The following is a 19,007-nucleotide window of genomic DNA, read 5'->3' as shown; positions in this document are numbered from 1 at the left end:
TTTTTATTTTATTTTTCTGGATATAGAATTCTAGTATGATTAGAAATTAGAGAGAGGTAAAAATACCACTAATGGTATTTGAATATTAGCATGATTGACGCTTCCCTGAAGTCAGGGCTTAGCTTATTATAGAGGGGTTACCTTGAATTTCAAAATGATTGTGCCATACCATTGTTTACTGAGGATAACTAATATACTGAACCACATTTGGGTAAAGTAACTGAATCAAGGAAGCCAAAACCATACAAACAAAATACATTTTGACCAAATTTTGCCAGTGAGGTTAGAGAAAATCATTTTTGTAACAGTTGTAATACTCAAAAGCGACTACTTATTGAATTAGCACCCCCACACACCATCAGAACATCAATTAAATCCACTCCTCCTTTGAGGCTTGTATGACCTTACATCAGGCAAGAAGCTGTGTGTACATGCTGAACAAGTCATCAGTCATTCATTGATGACACACAGAGACATCCATTCACATTCTCGCCTTGGGGACAATATGAACTCGCAATTAACCTGACCCACATCTTGGGATGGTGGGTGCAAGCCAGGACATGTGACGTCTTTAGGCAGGCCACAGCTGGCCAGCAGGTTCAATCCAAGAACCCTCTCCGCTACTGTTCTGGCTTCACAGCCAGATCGTGCTGGCATTCAGTACATATTTATATGAGTATTGTAAAACCTTTATTTTACAAGGTCTTTGATGACATTTCCAGAAAATGCTCAGAACCTCTGACCTTCACATGTGCTCTTTTTTCTATTTTCTTGTCTCCCTCTCTCACCTGTATCTCACTGCTCACTGCCTCTGATCAGAGCTGACAGCTGTCTTTCCCCTTCTGTGTCCTACAAACACAAACACAAACACACACACACACACGCACACACGCACACACAAACACAGAAAGCAAACACTACCGATCTGCACCAGTGTCTTATTTTAGAAAGCAGGATCACAAATGTCGCCTCCTGAGCTGCACTTGAGTAAAACACAAATCATCTCTCTTTATTTCAAGTTCAAGTTTGAAAGGGTTAAAGATTTTATACAGCACCGTTTACTTATCCTGCCTCATAAGACAGGCTTCAAGAGTCCACAAACAACCTTCAAAGCAGAATATTGATTCTGCTTTATGTTGCACAGCTATGACAGGGTGCAAGAGTTGTGGAAAAGTCAAAAGCAACCAGAGAATGATCCAGAGGGCAGATTAAGTGCTTGGAGAGAGAATAAAACTTTAACGGATAAAGGGAGAGAATGAGAGAGGGAGAGAGCGATTGCATCCTAGCTATTGAACTGAAGGGCATTTCATCTTGAGACCGACAACTGACCTCATGCCAATAAAACAATGTTAAAAGCGAGGCATTAGGTAAGTGTTCTCTGTCTGCTGTGCTTCCCTGCCAAAGCTTCTCCCGTCACTCTTGGCTGGAATTTGTGAGAGCTTCATGTTCACTGTGTTGCCAACTTCAACGCACAGGCTTCTCTGAGCTGTAGATAACACAATTTGGGTAAACAAATTTAGCGCTTATTGCTTGTCACATTGTTTTCACTACCTTAGAGACAAAGAACAAATCAAAGTACCCATCATTAACCACATATTGTATTTATATCGATTGCTTATTCTAATGAAGTGCGAGTCAATGAGCCTTCTAATTGTTTTTGGTGTTATGCATGGAGCAAAATGATGCTGCCTCGTTATTGCTCAGCAGAGTTTAATGCAAGGAGAGAGTTCAAAATAAGTAATGTGGCCCTTTAACTTCACCAACACTGGGTTGTTTGGTTCAAAGGCATTCATTTGTGTATGGTTAGATGTGATATTGCTGTAACGTGAATGGCAAAACATATGTGTTGGCAAACCCAGCCGCAACTCCAACCAGAGTTTACATCTGTTACTGTAAAATGCCTTCTGGAAACATTTTAGTTTAACACATCCATCAGAATGAGTTGAGCAAGCCTCATCCCAAGGTACATTTGATTCTTCAGTCAAATGTATTTTCATAAAGTCCTCTTAGTTTTAAGTCTTATAATAAATATTAGTGGTGGCAGTCATTCTATAAGAGAAATCCTTTTCAAAACAGCTCACAAACCTTGGCAAAAATAACATCATCGTCCATTTCAAGTGGATGCTGGAGGCTTTCTTGGAACCTGGTTCATGGTTATATATGGTGTGGCATTCAAATCAGAAAAACAGTAAACAATTATTTGCCAAATACTGCTTCTGTGAAGCCCGGCTCAATAGCCTCTTTAGATCTCTCTACAGAGAACAGCTTGTTTTTCCTCATCTTTCTGTCTCTCTGTCTCTCTCTAGACCTCTAATCCTTCTCCATTGTCTCTCACTGCTGGTTTATGGAAGGGAAGGACACGAACCGAAGTGGAAAGCATACACCATAATCAGAAAATTAAAATCAGCGTTAAAATTCAGAATTTGTTTGCTCAAATCCTTCCCTGTATTTAGATGATGAATATATGTTTTGCCTTGTCACTCACTTTGTTGTCATTCCCTATATGCATGACCAATGACATCCACACTATTTCAAAGCTCACTGGAAAAATAGCTTTGCATTATGTGATGTAAGTATAAATTACTTTGGCTCACTTTGTCTTATCCCCCAGGGAAACCAGGGTTTCATCTCATCTCATCCCCCAGGCTCCACATATTACCATTACTGTTATTGCAATTTTTGCACAGATGATTACACATGACTCACAGGGACAAATAGCTGCCTTTTTTAAGCAGATGACAAATTTGGATATTGGAATGCTTCAATCTAAAATAAAGTACAACGTCACAGAAGGAAATGGTTAGATATGCAATTCTTAATCAACTTAATGATTTTCTCTAGAAAGGCAAATTCTGAAATGTTCTATTGAGGGTAACAAATTCATTTATTCAGTTACAATAGATGTGATCAAATTTGCAACATAAAAGAGGTTGGCACCGTTAATAGCAGATCCATCATACTGGAAGTTAACTTTTATTGTAAGATGCCTGAAGACCATCATTTTGGCAAAACTGGAAAATATTAACAAAAATCTTTGATTACTTTGCTGTTTATTTATTTATTTTTGTTAGAATTAATCATTTATTTTCTTATTTTATTTTATTTGTCAATTTTAATTTCATTTTTATATATATATATATATATATATATATTTGTTTACCAGCAATGTTTGCTGCAAATAAAATGTTTTATGGTAAAGTTTATGGAAAACTCATTAAAAAAAGTTAAAAGAGAAATAATCATTTTTTTAATTGTCATGATTAATATTAACAGTATGAATTCATCAGTGGCCATGGCTATTATTATTTTCATTATACTGTTATTGCAATAATACATTAAAAACTATGATAATATTTTCAGTTAGTTAGACTTAAAAGAGAACATCTCAAATCTTCTCAATAGCACAGAAAACTATTTATAGTTTGTAGGGAAATGTTTTCAGAAGAGTAATGTGTAACAGCCTTACTATAGTCCTTACTATGTAGTGTTGTATCTTGACCGCCGGTGATGTGTAGATGTAGAAGGAATCTTCGTGACACTGGCTTGCTTGCATAGTTTTGCATTTTTTTTGGGCCATTTTCCAGAGAATATGAATGATGAGAGAAAAACTTTTTTTTCACTCATGGTTAGTGGTTGGGTGAAGCAAAATGTTTATCAAACAACTGTGTTTACTCTTTTTATATCATAAAGAATAGGTTTATTCTTTAGGTTTATTACAAGAATCAACATCAGTATCAAACAAGCACCCGTAATGCTGTGAACAGCAAATCCGCTGACTCCCAGAAGGCTGTTGACCAAAACCCTTTATAGGCCTGAGAGTCAGTGACATAGCTGACCACAGAGCACAAATGTATCTTAACATCTGGTCTTTTATTATACTGTCCTTCAGCTCTGCTGACTTAAGGGTCACAAAAAACGTGTCCCTTCAAGTCACAATACAGGAAAGGGGTCTCTATCTAAATGTCCCTGAGACTCTGAAACAACATAGACTTCTTTAGACTTGTTTTATGTCAGATACTTATTTTATGTCAAATACAGCCAATTGTCTGAAAGCACACCCTGCACCCACATGTAGGTAAGTATTATAGCCTACCTAAGTTATATTTTTTTCTATTAATATTAAACTAAACATTGTGACATTGAAGGCTTTTCAATTGAGGAACTTTTGTTTGACTATTTATTTATTTTTTGGTGGGGGGGTATTTAGCTAATTTTTCCCTGGTCAAGCAAATGTTGGGTCACTGACCTTAGTGACCCCAAACTGTTTACCTGCTGACCTCTTGTTGGCGCACCTGGGGGATACAGTGTAGCAAATATATCCTTACAAAAATGACTCACTATCCCTGAAAGGCAACATTAATAACACGCACCTATCGCATTATTACATAACATTACATCTGCGATCATTTCCTCCTTACCTGCCTCGGTTTGAGAGTCTCCGAGTGTTCGCTCAAAACTGGTTTTCTCTCTCCAGCCTCTGTGTGTCTCTGCAGCTCTCACACACACTGGAGACTACAAGCAGGAAGTAGAAAATAAGAAGACAGACGCAGACAAAAATAAGGAAGTAAATGCTGTCGGATCGAAGCTGGAGGAATCCCCTTACTGCTGCTAAGTGAAAGCATTTCTGGCGACAGCTTATTAATAGAACTCAAAGCACAGCGGCTGTGCTACGGAAGTTAGCCGTGAAGCTAATTCCTCCTATCTCAAAACAAGCTGTAAACAGGAACATAACAAACAACCCCCCTCAAAAAAAAAACCAGAAGTGAGGAGGAAGACATAGACAAGTAAGTACACTGCAGTAAGTTTCAACCTGGTAAACTCCACAGGGTGACGAAGAGGGGAATTGCTTGTGTGTTTTTGTGGAAGGTGGAGGTTTAGTGTGAGTCAGACAGAGAAATAGAACAGAGGTGTTGGGAAAGGAGGGGGTTCTGTGCATTACAGCACTTTTTCCACCGGTTGTTTTTATGTCAGCAGTGGAAAGAGTACACAAACATAGCTCAGGAGAGGAGGGCTTGAGGAGAAAAAGAAAAGAGGAGAGAAAAAAAAGTCTTTGTGAGTGTGTTACTGTGCACAGGGCATGCACAGTGGTTTCTCCTAGTTCTTTCAGCTTCACTCCTATAGAAGTGGAGGGTGGGAGGGGGAAGGAGACAGAAAACAAACAAGACGTGAAAAGGTCAGGGCCCTCTGTGACACGCAGAATCAGGTGGAAGGAAAGTGTGGGTTTCGGTCATGCTGTGGGTACAGCAGTTCACACTCAGCACTTTCTGTTTGTGAGCCAGTAAACACAGTGAATGTGTTTGCATACAAAGACAGTCTAGTGACTGCAGATGGGATCCTCCTGTTTACTGCCCTTGAAAGTTTGCTTTTGTGTAGCTTGTGGGATAGTGTTGCTTTGAAGGTTGTTTCCTGTGGACTTTGGCCCCCTCCATACATCATCTGTTGTGGGAATATTATATTGAAGGGGATTAGTCCAAAGGATCTTGGACTTTCCCCTGCACAAATTTGAGAGCTGTTCACAGAAGGTCATGGTTATTAATAACCTGCCCTTTCCACTGTTTGTCTCTTACAGGACTTACTCCTCTTATCCCCCGAATTATTATCAGCCACCATGGACCACAGAGGGAAACCCCAGGAAGGAGCCATGGGGCTGAAACCAGAGGAGCTGCCACAGATGGACGGGTCATGTGATGCGTGTGAGCCTGACGAGGCCCAGCCAGCCACACAAGTTTGCCACACCTGCAGCTTTGCCTTCTGCCCTATCCATGCTGACAGACATGCCACAAGCACAAATCACCCGCTAATGCCTTATAACCATGAGGGGACTTCAGAAAATGGACTTGGCAGCAACAGCGACTCAAATAGAGTCGGGGGTGTATCTGGGGAGGTGGCAGGTGCAGAAGGGGCCGCAGGAATGGGTGAAGATCAGGCAATGGAACTGCTTGGAGTCGCGGTGGCTAATGCAGGCCTGGGTGGTGATGATGCTGGTGAGAAAGATGGAGCCCAGAATGATGTACAGATGGAGGCTGAGCTTGCTGGTGAAGCTGGCGGTGCAGAAGCAGGGCAGGAAGCTGCCGGAGAGGCGGGTAAGAGGGACACTGTGACAGTCGAGAGGCTGCGCTGCAAAGAGCACGGACAGGAAGGATCCCTCTACTGCAAACCTGACGAGAAGATCATCTGTGTGGTGTGTGCGGTGCAAGGCGAGCACAGAGAGCATGAGATCATCACGCTGCATGAGGCCTATGTGTGGCAGAAGGTTAGTAGGCCACTCAGAACACAACAGATATGACAGCACGGTTTGATTTACTTTGTCCCCTCTAATGGATTTCATTACAATAGCATGCTCCACAAAATGTGCAGCTCTGGTAATGTATAGCATTATGTATTCAGAGCATCGCCTATCCGCTTTGCATTTCTAATTCAGTATTTAAGTAGTATGCCAATAGCTAAAGGCCCTGTAGTCTGTAAGTCAACTTGCCAGGGCTCAGTGAGAGCCTGGTGTGATATTTTAAACCTAACAGTGTCTCATGATCTCCTGGCATCACTATTGAATTTATTCAGCTCCACAGTTTGATGAATAACGTATGTCACTAAAGGGAAATTAAAATTAAACATTGTTCCTTTGACTTGGTGGTGCCAGTTATGACTACAGCCTTCCTCCATTTCCCAGATGGCGTTTTGTTCCCAGTGGATCTTAAATGCTCGGGGACTAACCAGTCACTCATTGCAGAAATGCAGATGGTCCAGTAAGCTGTGAATTTCCCCACAAACATCACCACTATCATCAGTTCTGCACAGCATACAGTTCGGGATGATCATAGCATCATTTAGAGTCTGATGTTATCAGCACACTGAACACACTCGGACCGTGTTATTGCACAGAGGACCAATTAACAGGATGTGATAGCATCAGAAAACAGGACTTAGCTTTGGATTAATATTTCAAACAGACAAGGTTTTTTATCCGTGAACACTAAAATAAACTGGGACAGAAAATCTCAGCAAGAGCCTCATTTGGAAAAATTCGCAAAAAAAAATGAGATGCATTTAGCTCCAGTCGTAATGACCCTCATTGTGTGCTGGCTCCAAATTACAATCCATCCTCTGCCCTGTGGCTGTGCATCTGAAAAACAAAAGTAGAGCGGCACGCTTCACTGGCTAACTCTTACATCACAGCCACATGTGGATTGATGGGAGACAAAAGGGTCACACAGACACACACAATCACAGCCTGAGGCCACATTACTTACTCTAAACTCGGTTTGGCCTCTATCATGTGTCCTGTGTCAGCATCCTAATGTTCATCTGTAGGAGTGGTGATATGATTTCATGCTGCTGTGACATTACATTGAGCGTGTCAAACTTCAGAAGATGAACTGTAGCCCCTGGTTGACTGGTAAGCTATCAAGGATTAAAATGCCTTGTCTTGTGTGTAAATATTGTCTAAACTGGATACTGAAACATTCTTGTTTCTGCCAGTATACTGTTGTTGAGTAAAGTTAGTTAATTCAGGTCTTTTTAAAAGCTTTTAAGAGCATAACAAAGTAATAAATAACTTAGAAAGAGCTATACGTAAGCAAATATTAGACGTTAGTGGGAGTTTCATAAGACTGCATCAATATGGTGTGAGGCATGGCCATTTTATCAAGGCCTTTATTGAACAGTTAAAATGTGAATGACAGAGCATTGCTTATTTGCGTCCAATATTTTGGTTAATTTATTTCAGAACATGTATTTAGAACAACTGCTTGTTTCACAATAACAATGAAACTGTGACTTATTCTGCCCCTGCTCTGTTGTTGTTAGAGATCTAGAAACAGAGTATCTGTGTCTGCTGTGTTTCAAACTCTGTTGTGTTGACTGTCTGTTTGTCTGCTTCACCTGTAGAGCAGGCAGGGTTATGACCTGCTCGGCTGCACACAACAGATGGCGGAGAAGATCAAGACCAAGTGGACAAACCCTGAGGTGAGCGCAAACTCCTGCATACAAATCAGCAAGTCCAATCCTGGAGCTTAACTGGAACAGACATTTTTAGAAAAGTTCTCCCAACAGATCTGCACTCAACTGTTTTCAATTAGTCATGAGCTCCAACCAGTTCTTATCAAATGAAATGAAAATTGTTCTGGAAGCAATGAAAGATAGATTTGACCTCCTTGTACAGAATGACAGCACACTATGTGTATAATGTATTGATGTCCATTATGTGATTGCACCATGTGGTTTGAATTAATTTGTTGATGGTTCTCCAACAATGACATCTCCAGGTGCTGTGAAAAGACGTTGACGTTAACTTTTAAGTTTCAGATAGACAGTCGTATCAGCAGTGGCGGCTTTAGTTGGCTTTCAATCAGAAGGTCAGGTGTCAGAACCCAGGTCCTGCAGTCCAACCCCAAACTGCCCCCATTTCTGGGCCAATAGGTGTGTGACTGGGATGAGTTAAAACTGATGAGCAATTTACATCGCAGCCTCTGCCATCAGTGTATGAATTTGGTGTGAATAGGTGAAAGCAACAAGTTATGTAAAATACTTTTGAGTGGTCAGAAGACAAGAGAAAGCACAATATAAACAAAGTTAATTTACATCTAAAATAATGAAAAGTAACTTTATAGTTAGTAAGTTTTTAAATTGACTTATTTATTCTGTTTTCTTTGTTTCTGTTGTCATTGTTTGCTCTGGGTGTGTCTCTAGCTATTACCTACCACACACAAGAAGACTTGGTTATCTTGCTGGGTAACTTATTTTAAGAATACAACTAGTGAGCAGGGGTTTGCTATATTTGTGTTGATTAAGATAGTAACACTGACTGAGTTAGTATCACAAGCTTACATGCTAATAGTGTGACGTTTTACTCTGCCCCTTTTCACACATTCACTGGCTCTCTGGAGCTAACTGCAGCCCTGCTGTCAATGTGTCAAAACAAGAAGAAAACATCCTACTATGGTGCCACATTCAGTAAAGACACAGCCACTGTTTGTGCAGTGGCTTGCACTTTCTCCTTCGTCTCCTCCTTGTTTACTACCCACTTTGTCTTCTGCGGGAGCAATTCTACCGACTGGTTGTTGACAATGTTTGAACAGCATCATATGGATGATACAAAAAAATTACAATCATTTTAACCAGGATTGATTTCAATGGAATGACAGGGCAAGAAAAGGCTGAATGAAGAGAGGCCAGACTCTGGTTTATTAACCATCCCGATTTGAGCAAATCTGATGATTTCATAAAAGCAAGTTTGTCTGCAACAAGGTCAACATGACCAAATACAATCCAAATGTATTTATAAAGGGCATTAATGACAAAATAAAGTCACCAAATTGCTTTACAGTCTAGCATAAAAAACTCTAAAAAAAACTACACAGTAAAACCAAAAATGCGTGTTGAGGTTGGCTGTAAAAACAAGAAGTGAGTGGGATGGCCAAACGTGTGGTGGTAGGTGGTAGAGCATTCCGGGGCTTTGAAGCTGCAACCGAGGCTATGGTGAGGCAACTTGAGCTTCAACTTTGACCTTGGGCAGCCAGAAGCAAATGGCTTGTAGATCTGAGAATCCTTGAGAAAACACGGCTTTTATAGGTCAAAGAGAGAAGTTGGATCCAGCCCATTTATTGATTTATAAATTTGTAATAATATCTTAAAATTAATCCTAAAACACAAGAAAGCGAGGGAAGAGAAGCTAAAACAGGGGAGGTGAGTTGTTGTCTAAATTTGCCAGTCAGAGCTTAAGCACTATGAGCTTGCTGCAGTTGAGATAAAAAGGCTTAGCTAACACAATTGTAATGTCTATAATGAATGTCAATAATGAAGAGGCTTTGATAAAAATAAAAAAAAAAGAAGGAAAGTGTTCATCTTTAGTTATTCTTTTTAATATAATTACACCAAACCTGCAGACTCTGCAACTCACCCCCTTCATTTTAAATGAAGTCCTCTATTACCGTTGCCTGCCTTTCCTCTGTAACTAATGACTGTGATTTGAGGGCCACAGATGATTTATTTTTCTGTCATGCTTGTAACAGAAAAAAACTAAATGAGTATTTCTGATAAATGGATCATGTCTGCAGGTTAATAGCCTTGTATAGTTAACAAGACTTCTAGTTAGGGTAAAAGAAATGCTGTGTTTGAACCTGGTTTCAAGCCATTGGAAGTCCTATAAAAAAATGACTCATTTCTTATTCAGTGAGCACAGCAGAAAGCACTGCAGCAGTGTAGACACTGCAAGGGGGAAAACAGCAGTCTAGAATGAGATAAAGAGAGATTAAACAGGATTATTTCATAGAGGTATTAGGTAGTAAACAGGAGAGGTAATTAATTCAATCCATACATTAATCATGCTAAGCCATTCACAGGTCTCAGATCTGGTCCATTGGCTTTCTGTGGCTGTATTTCCACTTCATGCGTATGATGGCATTATTGTGTGACTATCACTACTTTGACTCCCCACTTCTGTTTGAAATCAGATTTTGTGTTTTATTTACACTGACTGTGATTTAGGCATTGCCATGAATAAAACAGAGAAGAATACTGATTTGGAAAACCCTCAGGCTGCTTTTAAACTGTTGATGAACCCAGTATGTTGGGGAAAATTCTTATGTTCTATATAGGGTGGGTGCTGTGCATAAATTTACTGTGGAAAATTAAGATTTCTAATATTTTTAAAGTCTTTTTACCCCTTGTTTTAATTTCTTGGGGTTTTTCTTCACTTTATTTTGTTCTTCTTAGGGAGTCTACCCTAATATTTGACCAGGGATTGCAGATGTAAATCTCTACGCTCAAAGGATAGTTGACCTTTGAGCATAGAGGAGTCAGCACTTGGATGTTATAGAGAGAATTCAAGAGTGAGAAGATTTTGTTTTTGCCACTCAAATTACCTCACTCAGTCATATGGAACCAAAACATGAGATAGTCCTCCCAGGCTGAAATCGTAATCATAAGATTCTATTTCAAACTTCTAGTCTGACCTTCACCAGGTTGCTGTCTGAAAAGCAGAGTGCCATGTTCATTTCACACACAGCCACCTTTGTCTTGATATCAACTGAAAACAAAAGTCGCAGACTGAATTTTTTTAAGAGAAGTCAACCCTGAAAACGGTGGCTGTATTTCCATTACAGATGCCGTATTGGAGGCATGTCAGCTGCTGAAAATGAAACTTGACCGCAGACAGTTACTTGTTGTGCACTGAGAGATGTACAGTGGGGCAAAAAAGTATTTAGTCAGCCACAGATTTTGCAAGTTCGCTCACTTAGAAAGATGAGAGAGGTCTGTAATTTTCATCAGAGGTACACTTCAACTATGAGAGAAAAAAATGAGAAAAAAAATCCAGGAAATCACATTGTAGGATTTTTAAAGAATTTATTTGTAAATTATGGTGGAAAATAAGTATTTGGTCAATAACAAAAGTTCAACTCAATACTTTGTAACATAACCTTTGTTGGCAATGACAGAGGTCAAACGTTTCCTGTAAGTCTTCACCAGGTTTGCACACACTGTAGCTGGTATTTTGGCCCATTCCTCCATGCAGATCTCCTCTAGAGCAGTGATGTTTTGGGGCTGTCGCTGGGCAACACGGACTTTCAGCTCCCTCCACAAATTTTCTATGGGGTTGAGGTCTGGAGACTGGCTAGGCCACTCCAGGACCTTGAAATGCTTTTTACGGAGCCACTCCTTCGTTGCCCGAGCGGTGTGTTTGGGATCATTGTCATGCTGGAAGACCCAGCCACGTTCCATCTTCAATGCTCTCACTGATGGAAGGAGGTTTTGGCTTAAAATCTCACGATACATGGCCCTGTTCATTCTTCCCTTAACACGGATCAGTCGTCCTGTCCCCTTTTTACCAAAAAGTTCTATTTTGGTTTCATCTGACCACATGATATTCTCCCAATCCTCTTCTGGATCATCCATATGCTTTCTGGCAAACTGCAGACGGGCCTGGACATGTACTGGCTTAAGCAGGGGGACACGCCTGGCGCTGCAGGATTCGAATCCCTCTCAGCGTAGTGTGTTACTGATGGTAGCCTTTGTTACGTTGGTCCCAGCTCTCTGCAGGTCATTCATCCGGTCCCTCCGTGTAGTTCTGGGATTTTTGCTTACCGTTCTCATGATCATTTTGACCCCACGGGATGAGATCTTGCGTGGGGCCCCAGATCGAGGGAGATTATCAATGGTCTTGTATGTCTTCCATTTTCTTAAAATTGCTCCCACAGTTGATTTATTCACACCAACCTGCTTACCTATTGTAGATTAATTCTTCCCAGCCTGGTGCAGGTCCACAATTTTCTTCCTGGTGTCTTTCGACAGCTCTTTGGTCTTGGCCATGGTTGAGTTTGGAGTCTGACTGTTTGAGGCTGTGCCCCACTGTACTAGTGAGAAGATAGGTCTCGGCTTCCATTGACAGCAGCTACACTTCTGCAGAGCCTTTTCTGCTTGTAATACTGTCACTGAATCCATTGGAGAGCAGGGGCACACCGGAGCATTTCTCACTACCTGAGGAGATGTGACCCAAACCCAGCGGCATAATGTACAAGGTTAATTCGACTGGCCTGTGAGAGGTAACACTTTTACTTGCACCCTGCCCAAGTTCATGTCAATTATCATCTTGAAATATCAATGCTGCCCCAAGGATTCCTAGACTTTTAGTCTGGTGCTGTTCCACTGCAGAGGTGCAAAGTGCCCCCTGAAAACCACTTTCCTGCTCAGTTGCAGGGGCTCTGTGTTGGAGGCTATTATGTGGATTTGTCAGTGTGTCCTCTCTGCACTTTCAGATGTCAGTGTTCCTTATTGTGCATGGCAGGTGACCATCAGACTGACTGCTCCATGTGAGGAAAGATGTGTGTTTGGGAGAGAGAGATGGAGGCAGAAGGAGAAAAAGATAGACGGACAAAAGTGTGAGGTGGTGAAATTGCATTTTATTCGTCTAAAAGCAAGAAAGAGAGGAAGATGTGTGAGCAGCTCTCTGAGGGAAGGTGAAGGGTGAACGAAAAACAGTTAACTCTTTGCTGGTTTTTGCTCATTAATTCAGCTCTCTTTAATTACACACTTTGCCACAAGTGTAGGGAATTTAAAAGCTCATATCTCTTCTCTCCACAGAGGTTTGGGATAAAATGCAAAAAAACAGTCATGCATATTAACTGAGGGCCAGAGGGGAAATTAGGCCTAGATAGTTGCCTATCACTCGGCTATAAGCTTGTGTTGCCAATCCCCACAGAACTGAAAGTTATACGTGCAGCATGTTATGGCTTCAGACCAGGACAGCAGGAAGTCAGAATATTTACCTCATGTTTCCCTCTTATGTTTTATTTACCCAACTTCTGCCGCACAGGGTGTCGTCCAGGACACCCTGCCGCCTGTGGAGTCGCTCACCGCAGCTTCAGAGAGACAAGTCCCATGTCTGGAGGCAGCACAGCACAGCACAGCAGCATCAGCCATAGTCACAAATGTGTATGTGTGTGTGTGGTGGCTACATCCATTTTCTTTGCTTCATAAAATCTACAAGAGCAGCAGCAGACACATTAAAGCCATCTTATAGGGAGCCGAGGCTGAGGAACAGACGGGAGAGGCATGAAAAGACTTGGCTGCTGCTGTTAGGTGTATTCATCTTAGTTTTTTTTCTTGCCTCATTTTTTTTCCTCCTCTTTTCTCTCTTAACCCCCTCTCCCATTGCTCTTTAAGGCTGTCATTCCCTTTCTTTCTCCTCTCCCGGCATTTTAATTGAATTACTCGGTATCGTTCCCCAGAAAGTTGCTTGGCTGACATTGCCTCTCTAAAAACCAATAAAAAGGTGGTGGTTATTGAAACTCTGCTGTTATAAAACCAAAAGCCTTCTGTCTCATTTCTCTCCCTCTCCCTCTTTTAGCTCCTCTCATAGCACATTTGAAGAGCTTGTGTTTTCTAAATTAACTTTCTGTGAATTGTTGTGTTGTTGGACAGGCTAAATCAGAGGATCTAATTTCTGGAGGAGATAAAAGAGTATCAGAGAGGGAGTAGTTTTTCCTTGGACCGAGGCCATGATTGCCAAGGGCAAGGGCAGTTCATATCCATTTTCTCCTAATGTTCTATCAATGCTTTTAAGGCCCCTTTAAAAAAGTGGCATCACACAAAACAGGCCTCTTAATAAGCAGCAGGGCACTCCCTTTTGCTAGGACTAATATTCAAAGAAAGTTAACCATTTGAACTCTAATGATCCAAAAAATATCCTTGGAGAAGCATCAGTACTAAAAGGATTTTAAAAAACGTATTCGTCTTCTAAATGTTTTTCACTTCACTGGAGCAGGATGCTTCAAATGAGAACAAGGTTCAAGTCAAAGACTGCACTTTTCTTTGTGCTGTTGTTCCAACCACTTAATTAAGATCTCTGGATAAAGCATTAAGATATCTAGTATTTAAAATGTATTTGTAATATGACCCACTTATGTGTCTATGTAGTTGAAGGTTATGATAAAAGCTGAGGCTACTTTGATATTAGGCTGAGCTGTTTGCGGCTTGCTTTTGTCCCACTAAAGAAACACGACACACTTTTTTTTTTTTTTTACACTCATATATTTTCACTCCCAAGGGCTTTGGTTGTTTTTCATGAGTTTTTTCATCAGCACTAATGAGTAGCACAACCTTTTTTGTAGCCAGTCACAAAGCACACTGGTGTGTGAAGTTAATTCTATTGGAGTGTCTCTTGCTTTATTTTAATCATGTGGAGTGTTAGAGTAATGTCTAAGAAGTGTTCTATTTTAAGTTGGCCACAGATCGCTGCTTTCTTTGGGGGGATTTTCAGTCACAAGGAGTTGTTCTTTCCAGTGGCACTTTTCTTATCTCCTATATACCTGTTCATAATGTAATGTAACCAAACCCGAGCTTCCTTATTTCTAGTTTAAGAGGCCATTTTCAGTAGTAAGGCAATACTGCAGATGAAAATGCATGTATATGAACGTACTAAGACCTTCGTGAAACTTAATTTGCCTCCAGCACCATTTTCCTCAAATTTGGTTGAATTGTTATAATACAAAGCATGTTAAATACATGACCCAAAATGGATTTTGCTCTTCTAATCTGCTTTCCTTTTGTCCTACTTGCTTGAAAAAGAAATTAGCTCTCTTAATCTGCTAGCCAGATGTCCTACCTCTGCCCGTAATCTCCCTCTCTCTCTCGCTCTCTCTCCTCCCCTGTCCTCTCTCAAGCTCTGCCCTTGTAAGCATAGTGATGCTTTCTCTCCAAAGGCCTCATTCTGTGGCCTCAGCTTGTAGCAATGCAAATGAAGATTAGTACACATGAATGCCCCAATCCTAGCTCACCAGACAAATTCTCAGAGAAACTCTGTAGCTGGGTGAAAGGACTGACGGGCAGAGTGCCTCTTCTCCACAAACACAGAGAGCACAGATCCAGGATCACAAGTCCCTTCTGCCTCAGAGGCTGCTGGGAATCTATGAGAGGGCAGGGGGCTCAATGAAGGTTTGGACATCAGGTGATGGAATTTGTCAAACTGATGAAACGATGGGTTTGATAAAACAATTCGACATAACCTATTTAAATTATATGATTAACTTTGATTTACGGTAACATTCTTCCTGAGTTATGCTAACCACTATATTCTCTTCATTCACTAAAACCTGTTGATCCAAATAGAGATCAAAACTCAATTTTTTTTTAAAAGAATTATTTCTTTTTAATTGTATAATGCAAATATAAAGTAAATGCAAATATAAAGTAATGCTTTGTTAAGTGGAATGCATGCAGAGAGATCCATGAGTGCTAACACCACAAATGTCACCTTTTTTAAAGCTAGCAAAATATCGTAAAATGATATGCTGGTTATCGTTTGATTAGAATTATTCCTAAATGAAATGTTGAGGCAGCATACATACAGAGGGAAGTACAAGTCAGTGAAGTTCCTCAGTATATTTAGCTACACCGCAATTTATGGTATGAACAACTAATGCTAGGTAGCTATAGTTACCCTTAGCCACCATAAGCTAATATGCATGGATCAAATACTTGTAATTGTTAGAAGAAATTTAAAGTTTCACACGTAAAGCTGGGGTTGGTAGACAGATTTAGATACACTTTTTGTTATACTGGTTAAAATGATCTTTATGTCCCAATGGCAATCAATACATAATGTGTTCCTAAAAAAGAGTGAAATAAAGCTGCTATCTACAGCCGGAGTAAACCTGGGAAAACACCAACCAATCCCTGACTTTGGGAGTCAAATTATGAAACCATAAAATCCCGTCCTGCCGTTCATGCCTGCCTCCTGTGCGTACATTTCATGTTTGTTTGTGTTTTTAACTTTCACTATGATAATGTTTTGGTGTTTTCTTACAGCTGGGTGAGACATGAGTTGACGTAGTGCAAAAAACAAACAATGTGCTGAGGACCGGTTTTGAATCAGTCACGATCAAATAGTCGCGAAGCAGCGGCGCTAGTGCATGTGAGCGGGGGCATCGTTTTGTAGGAGCTCCGAGGGGAGGGGGGGGAAGGGTTAAACAGAGTCCTGAGGAAATGCTACATTCAAATTCAAGCTAGTTTGACTACCAACCCTAGCTTTAACAAGTTACACATTACTTTTTTAGGTCACTTATAGATCAGTATTAAGGTAGTATGCTTAAATGTAGGTAACTGTCGCTTATAATTCATGATGACATGCATGCTAGTTAGCCAAGTGTGGAATTCACTGATGCTGCTGTTTGGGGTTTGCTGCCAAAATGAGTTATTTTATATCTATTTAATGTAATGCCAATGAAGTGGCTGTCTTTTCCTTACCCATTCTGTCCTAATTCAAATAGCTCAAATATTTGGTATTTGGTGTCCGTGAGTTCAAAAGCATAGTTTGATAATCTCTCAGATCAGCCCATTTGGCTAACTGTATGTTGAAGCTGCATACAAGCTTTGACATAGTAATATCTGAAAGGTAATGGGCTTGACAATTAAATCACTTGATTGAGCCTATGACACCTCAGTGAGAGCATACAGTTCTTAAAACAAGATTTCTCAGACAACATAACATAAGTTTCAACCTTAGAATGACATATTTTTCCTGTGAAATATTCAATGTTAAAAGCCTTATCATTTTTTAGTGTGTTTTTTAAGTGCTCACTGCTTACATATAAATGATGAATCATCTCGAAGATTAAATCGGATTATATTGTAATTAAATGGGATTTATTTTATTTGAGCACTTCTTTATATTACTTTCTGCGAGTTAAAGTAGAAGAACTTCTGGAGGGGATGAGAGAGAGGTTTGAAAAAAAGGCCTCATTCTTTTTGATCCTCCACATCCACAGATACATCTCACTCAGGTATTTGGACGAGGAGTGGAGCTTGTTTTTAGTTCAGGGCAGTCGTAGTCTGTTCTGGATTCATCAGACATACATTTAGGGCATTGATTTTATTTAAGTGAAAGAAAAAAAACTAATCTTTGCTTTCCAATTAGACAATTCTAATTTATTTCTGTCTAGTGCAGAATGAACACTGGATTTTCTCTGCTTGCACTAAGACAGAGAGAAAATTAGAAATGTTACTTTTGCACCGTCTTTAATGGGCAATTTAGAGAAGCTGATCTCGTGGGAAGAAGTGGCATTTAAGTGATAAAACCTCGGGCCCCTGAGGGCCATGTCTCTGCCAACCTGAGTAAAGACTGATGATCCTCTCTCCACCAGAGAGAGGGAGGCTGTGGGGAACAAGATAAAATAGACAGAAAGGAAGGCAGTAAAGATCTGCTCAAGGGAAGAGGAGAGACCGAGCAGCTGATGTTCTTAGATTGAAGCAATCATAACATTCAGGAGACGAGATCATGACAAGAGACTGTGGGGTGTTTTGGGTTTCTGCATTGGAGGTGGAGCCACCTCTAAGGGAAGGAGAGGGAGGCGTTTGTTTATTGAGGTGTTTTAAGGTAATGAGTCATATCTAAAGAGAGCCCCATCAGGGAAGAGGGAAATGGATTAAAAAACTATCTGAGTGAGCAGTTCAGTTGCCTTGAAAGCCAAACAGATGGCTTGCTGTGGTAGAAAGAGCCTCTGAGGTCTCTATCTACAGATGGGATGCATGGAGTTTGCCTCCAGGGGATGTTCTTCACGCTATCAATTAGATAGTGCACGAAAGAGACCAGTGCACTTATTAGAATAATATTCATGTGTCAGAAAGACAGAAGTCTCTCTGTGGTCCCATGCTGTGGTCATTTCATATCTATAGCTCCATTTGGCTTCTGGCTATTGAAATTATCCCTCTACATGGTTACTGTCGTCTCACCTCTATTTTTACTTGTTTTTGAGTCTGATGTCTGACGTGTATCTCTTCTCCTGTGTATTTGTGTCTAATGTGAATTTCTTATTACTTTTTCCATTGTGTTCATTTAAACGATTCATACTGACGTGAGAGTAGTCCATGAATGCAGCAGCCCTAGTATCTTATTCTATCTTGGCAACTTTTCAACCTTAACCCTCATCCTCACTCTGTCCCTCTCTGTCTGCTTTGCTTCATCTACATATCTTAGATGTCTACAGAGGAGTTAGAGGATTATGTGAACAGCCAGTTCGACGAGCTCCGCAGGTTGGTGCGTCTGGAGGAGAAGAGGACCCTTCACCTTGTAGACCTTAAAGAAGCGTTCCTGACGGCATCAGCAGCCGAGAAAATCGCAGAGATCAGTCTTGAAACTGAACGCCTGCAGGAGGAGATGGCCAACATCACACACCAGCTTTGCCTGCTGGAGAAGGCAGAGGAGAATGGACTCGCCCCAGCTTTGGCGGCACAGGCCCTCTTAGCAGGGGCCGGACCAGCTCGCAGAGTGCAGGTGAGAAGAACCTTCCCTTCAAATTATCCTTATACTCTGGTTCTTAAACTGCTCGCTCAGTGCGCAGTAAATTGCAGGAAGAAAGTGAAGCGAGTTGATAAGGTCAAAGGAGCCCAGTGTGACTCATATTCAGGATGCTGTGATTTATTTAGTGTGATATTTTAAGCTCGGAGGCTTTGGCTTCTTAGAAACAGACCATGTCTCCTTCACATCTTCATAATGTTGCTTTACATTAGCTTTGAAG

At 40.7% G+C, this 19,007-nt stretch overlaps 1 protein-coding gene across 3 annotated transcripts in view; it reads left to right on the top strand.

Moving 5' to 3' along the window:
• The first annotated feature begins 4,218 nt into the window (after positions 1-4,218).
• The window catches only part of trim44 (tripartite motif containing 44), a 61,342-nt gene continuing 46,553 nt past the window's right edge, over positions 4,219-19,007 (top strand). Inside the window, exons 1-4 of one of the 3 annotated variants that reach the window (XM_034686281.1) lie at positions 4,219-4,784; positions 5,570-6,253; positions 7,885-7,962; positions 18,467-18,763. In XM_034686281.1, coding sequence (XP_034542172.1) covers positions 5,609-6,253; positions 7,885-7,962; positions 18,467-18,763 — 1,020 coding nt within the window. In that variant the 5' untranslated portion in view covers positions 4,219-4,784; positions 5,570-5,608. The remainder of the gene's footprint in view (positions 4,785-5,569; positions 6,254-7,884; positions 7,963-18,466; positions 18,764-19,007) is intronic. The other 2 variants (XM_034686283.1, XM_034686282.1) reach the window with 2 other exon arrangements.

The sequence above is a fragment of the Notolabrus celidotus genome, chromosome 6, assembly GCF_009762535.1.
Source record: "Notolabrus celidotus isolate fNotCel1 chromosome 6, fNotCel1.pri, whole genome shotgun sequence".
Taxonomy (NCBI): Eukaryota; Metazoa; Chordata; class Actinopteri; order Labriformes; family Labridae; genus Notolabrus; species Notolabrus celidotus.
Note: the sequence above shows the minus strand (reverse complement) of the source record. Positions and strands in the feature narration are given on the sequence as shown.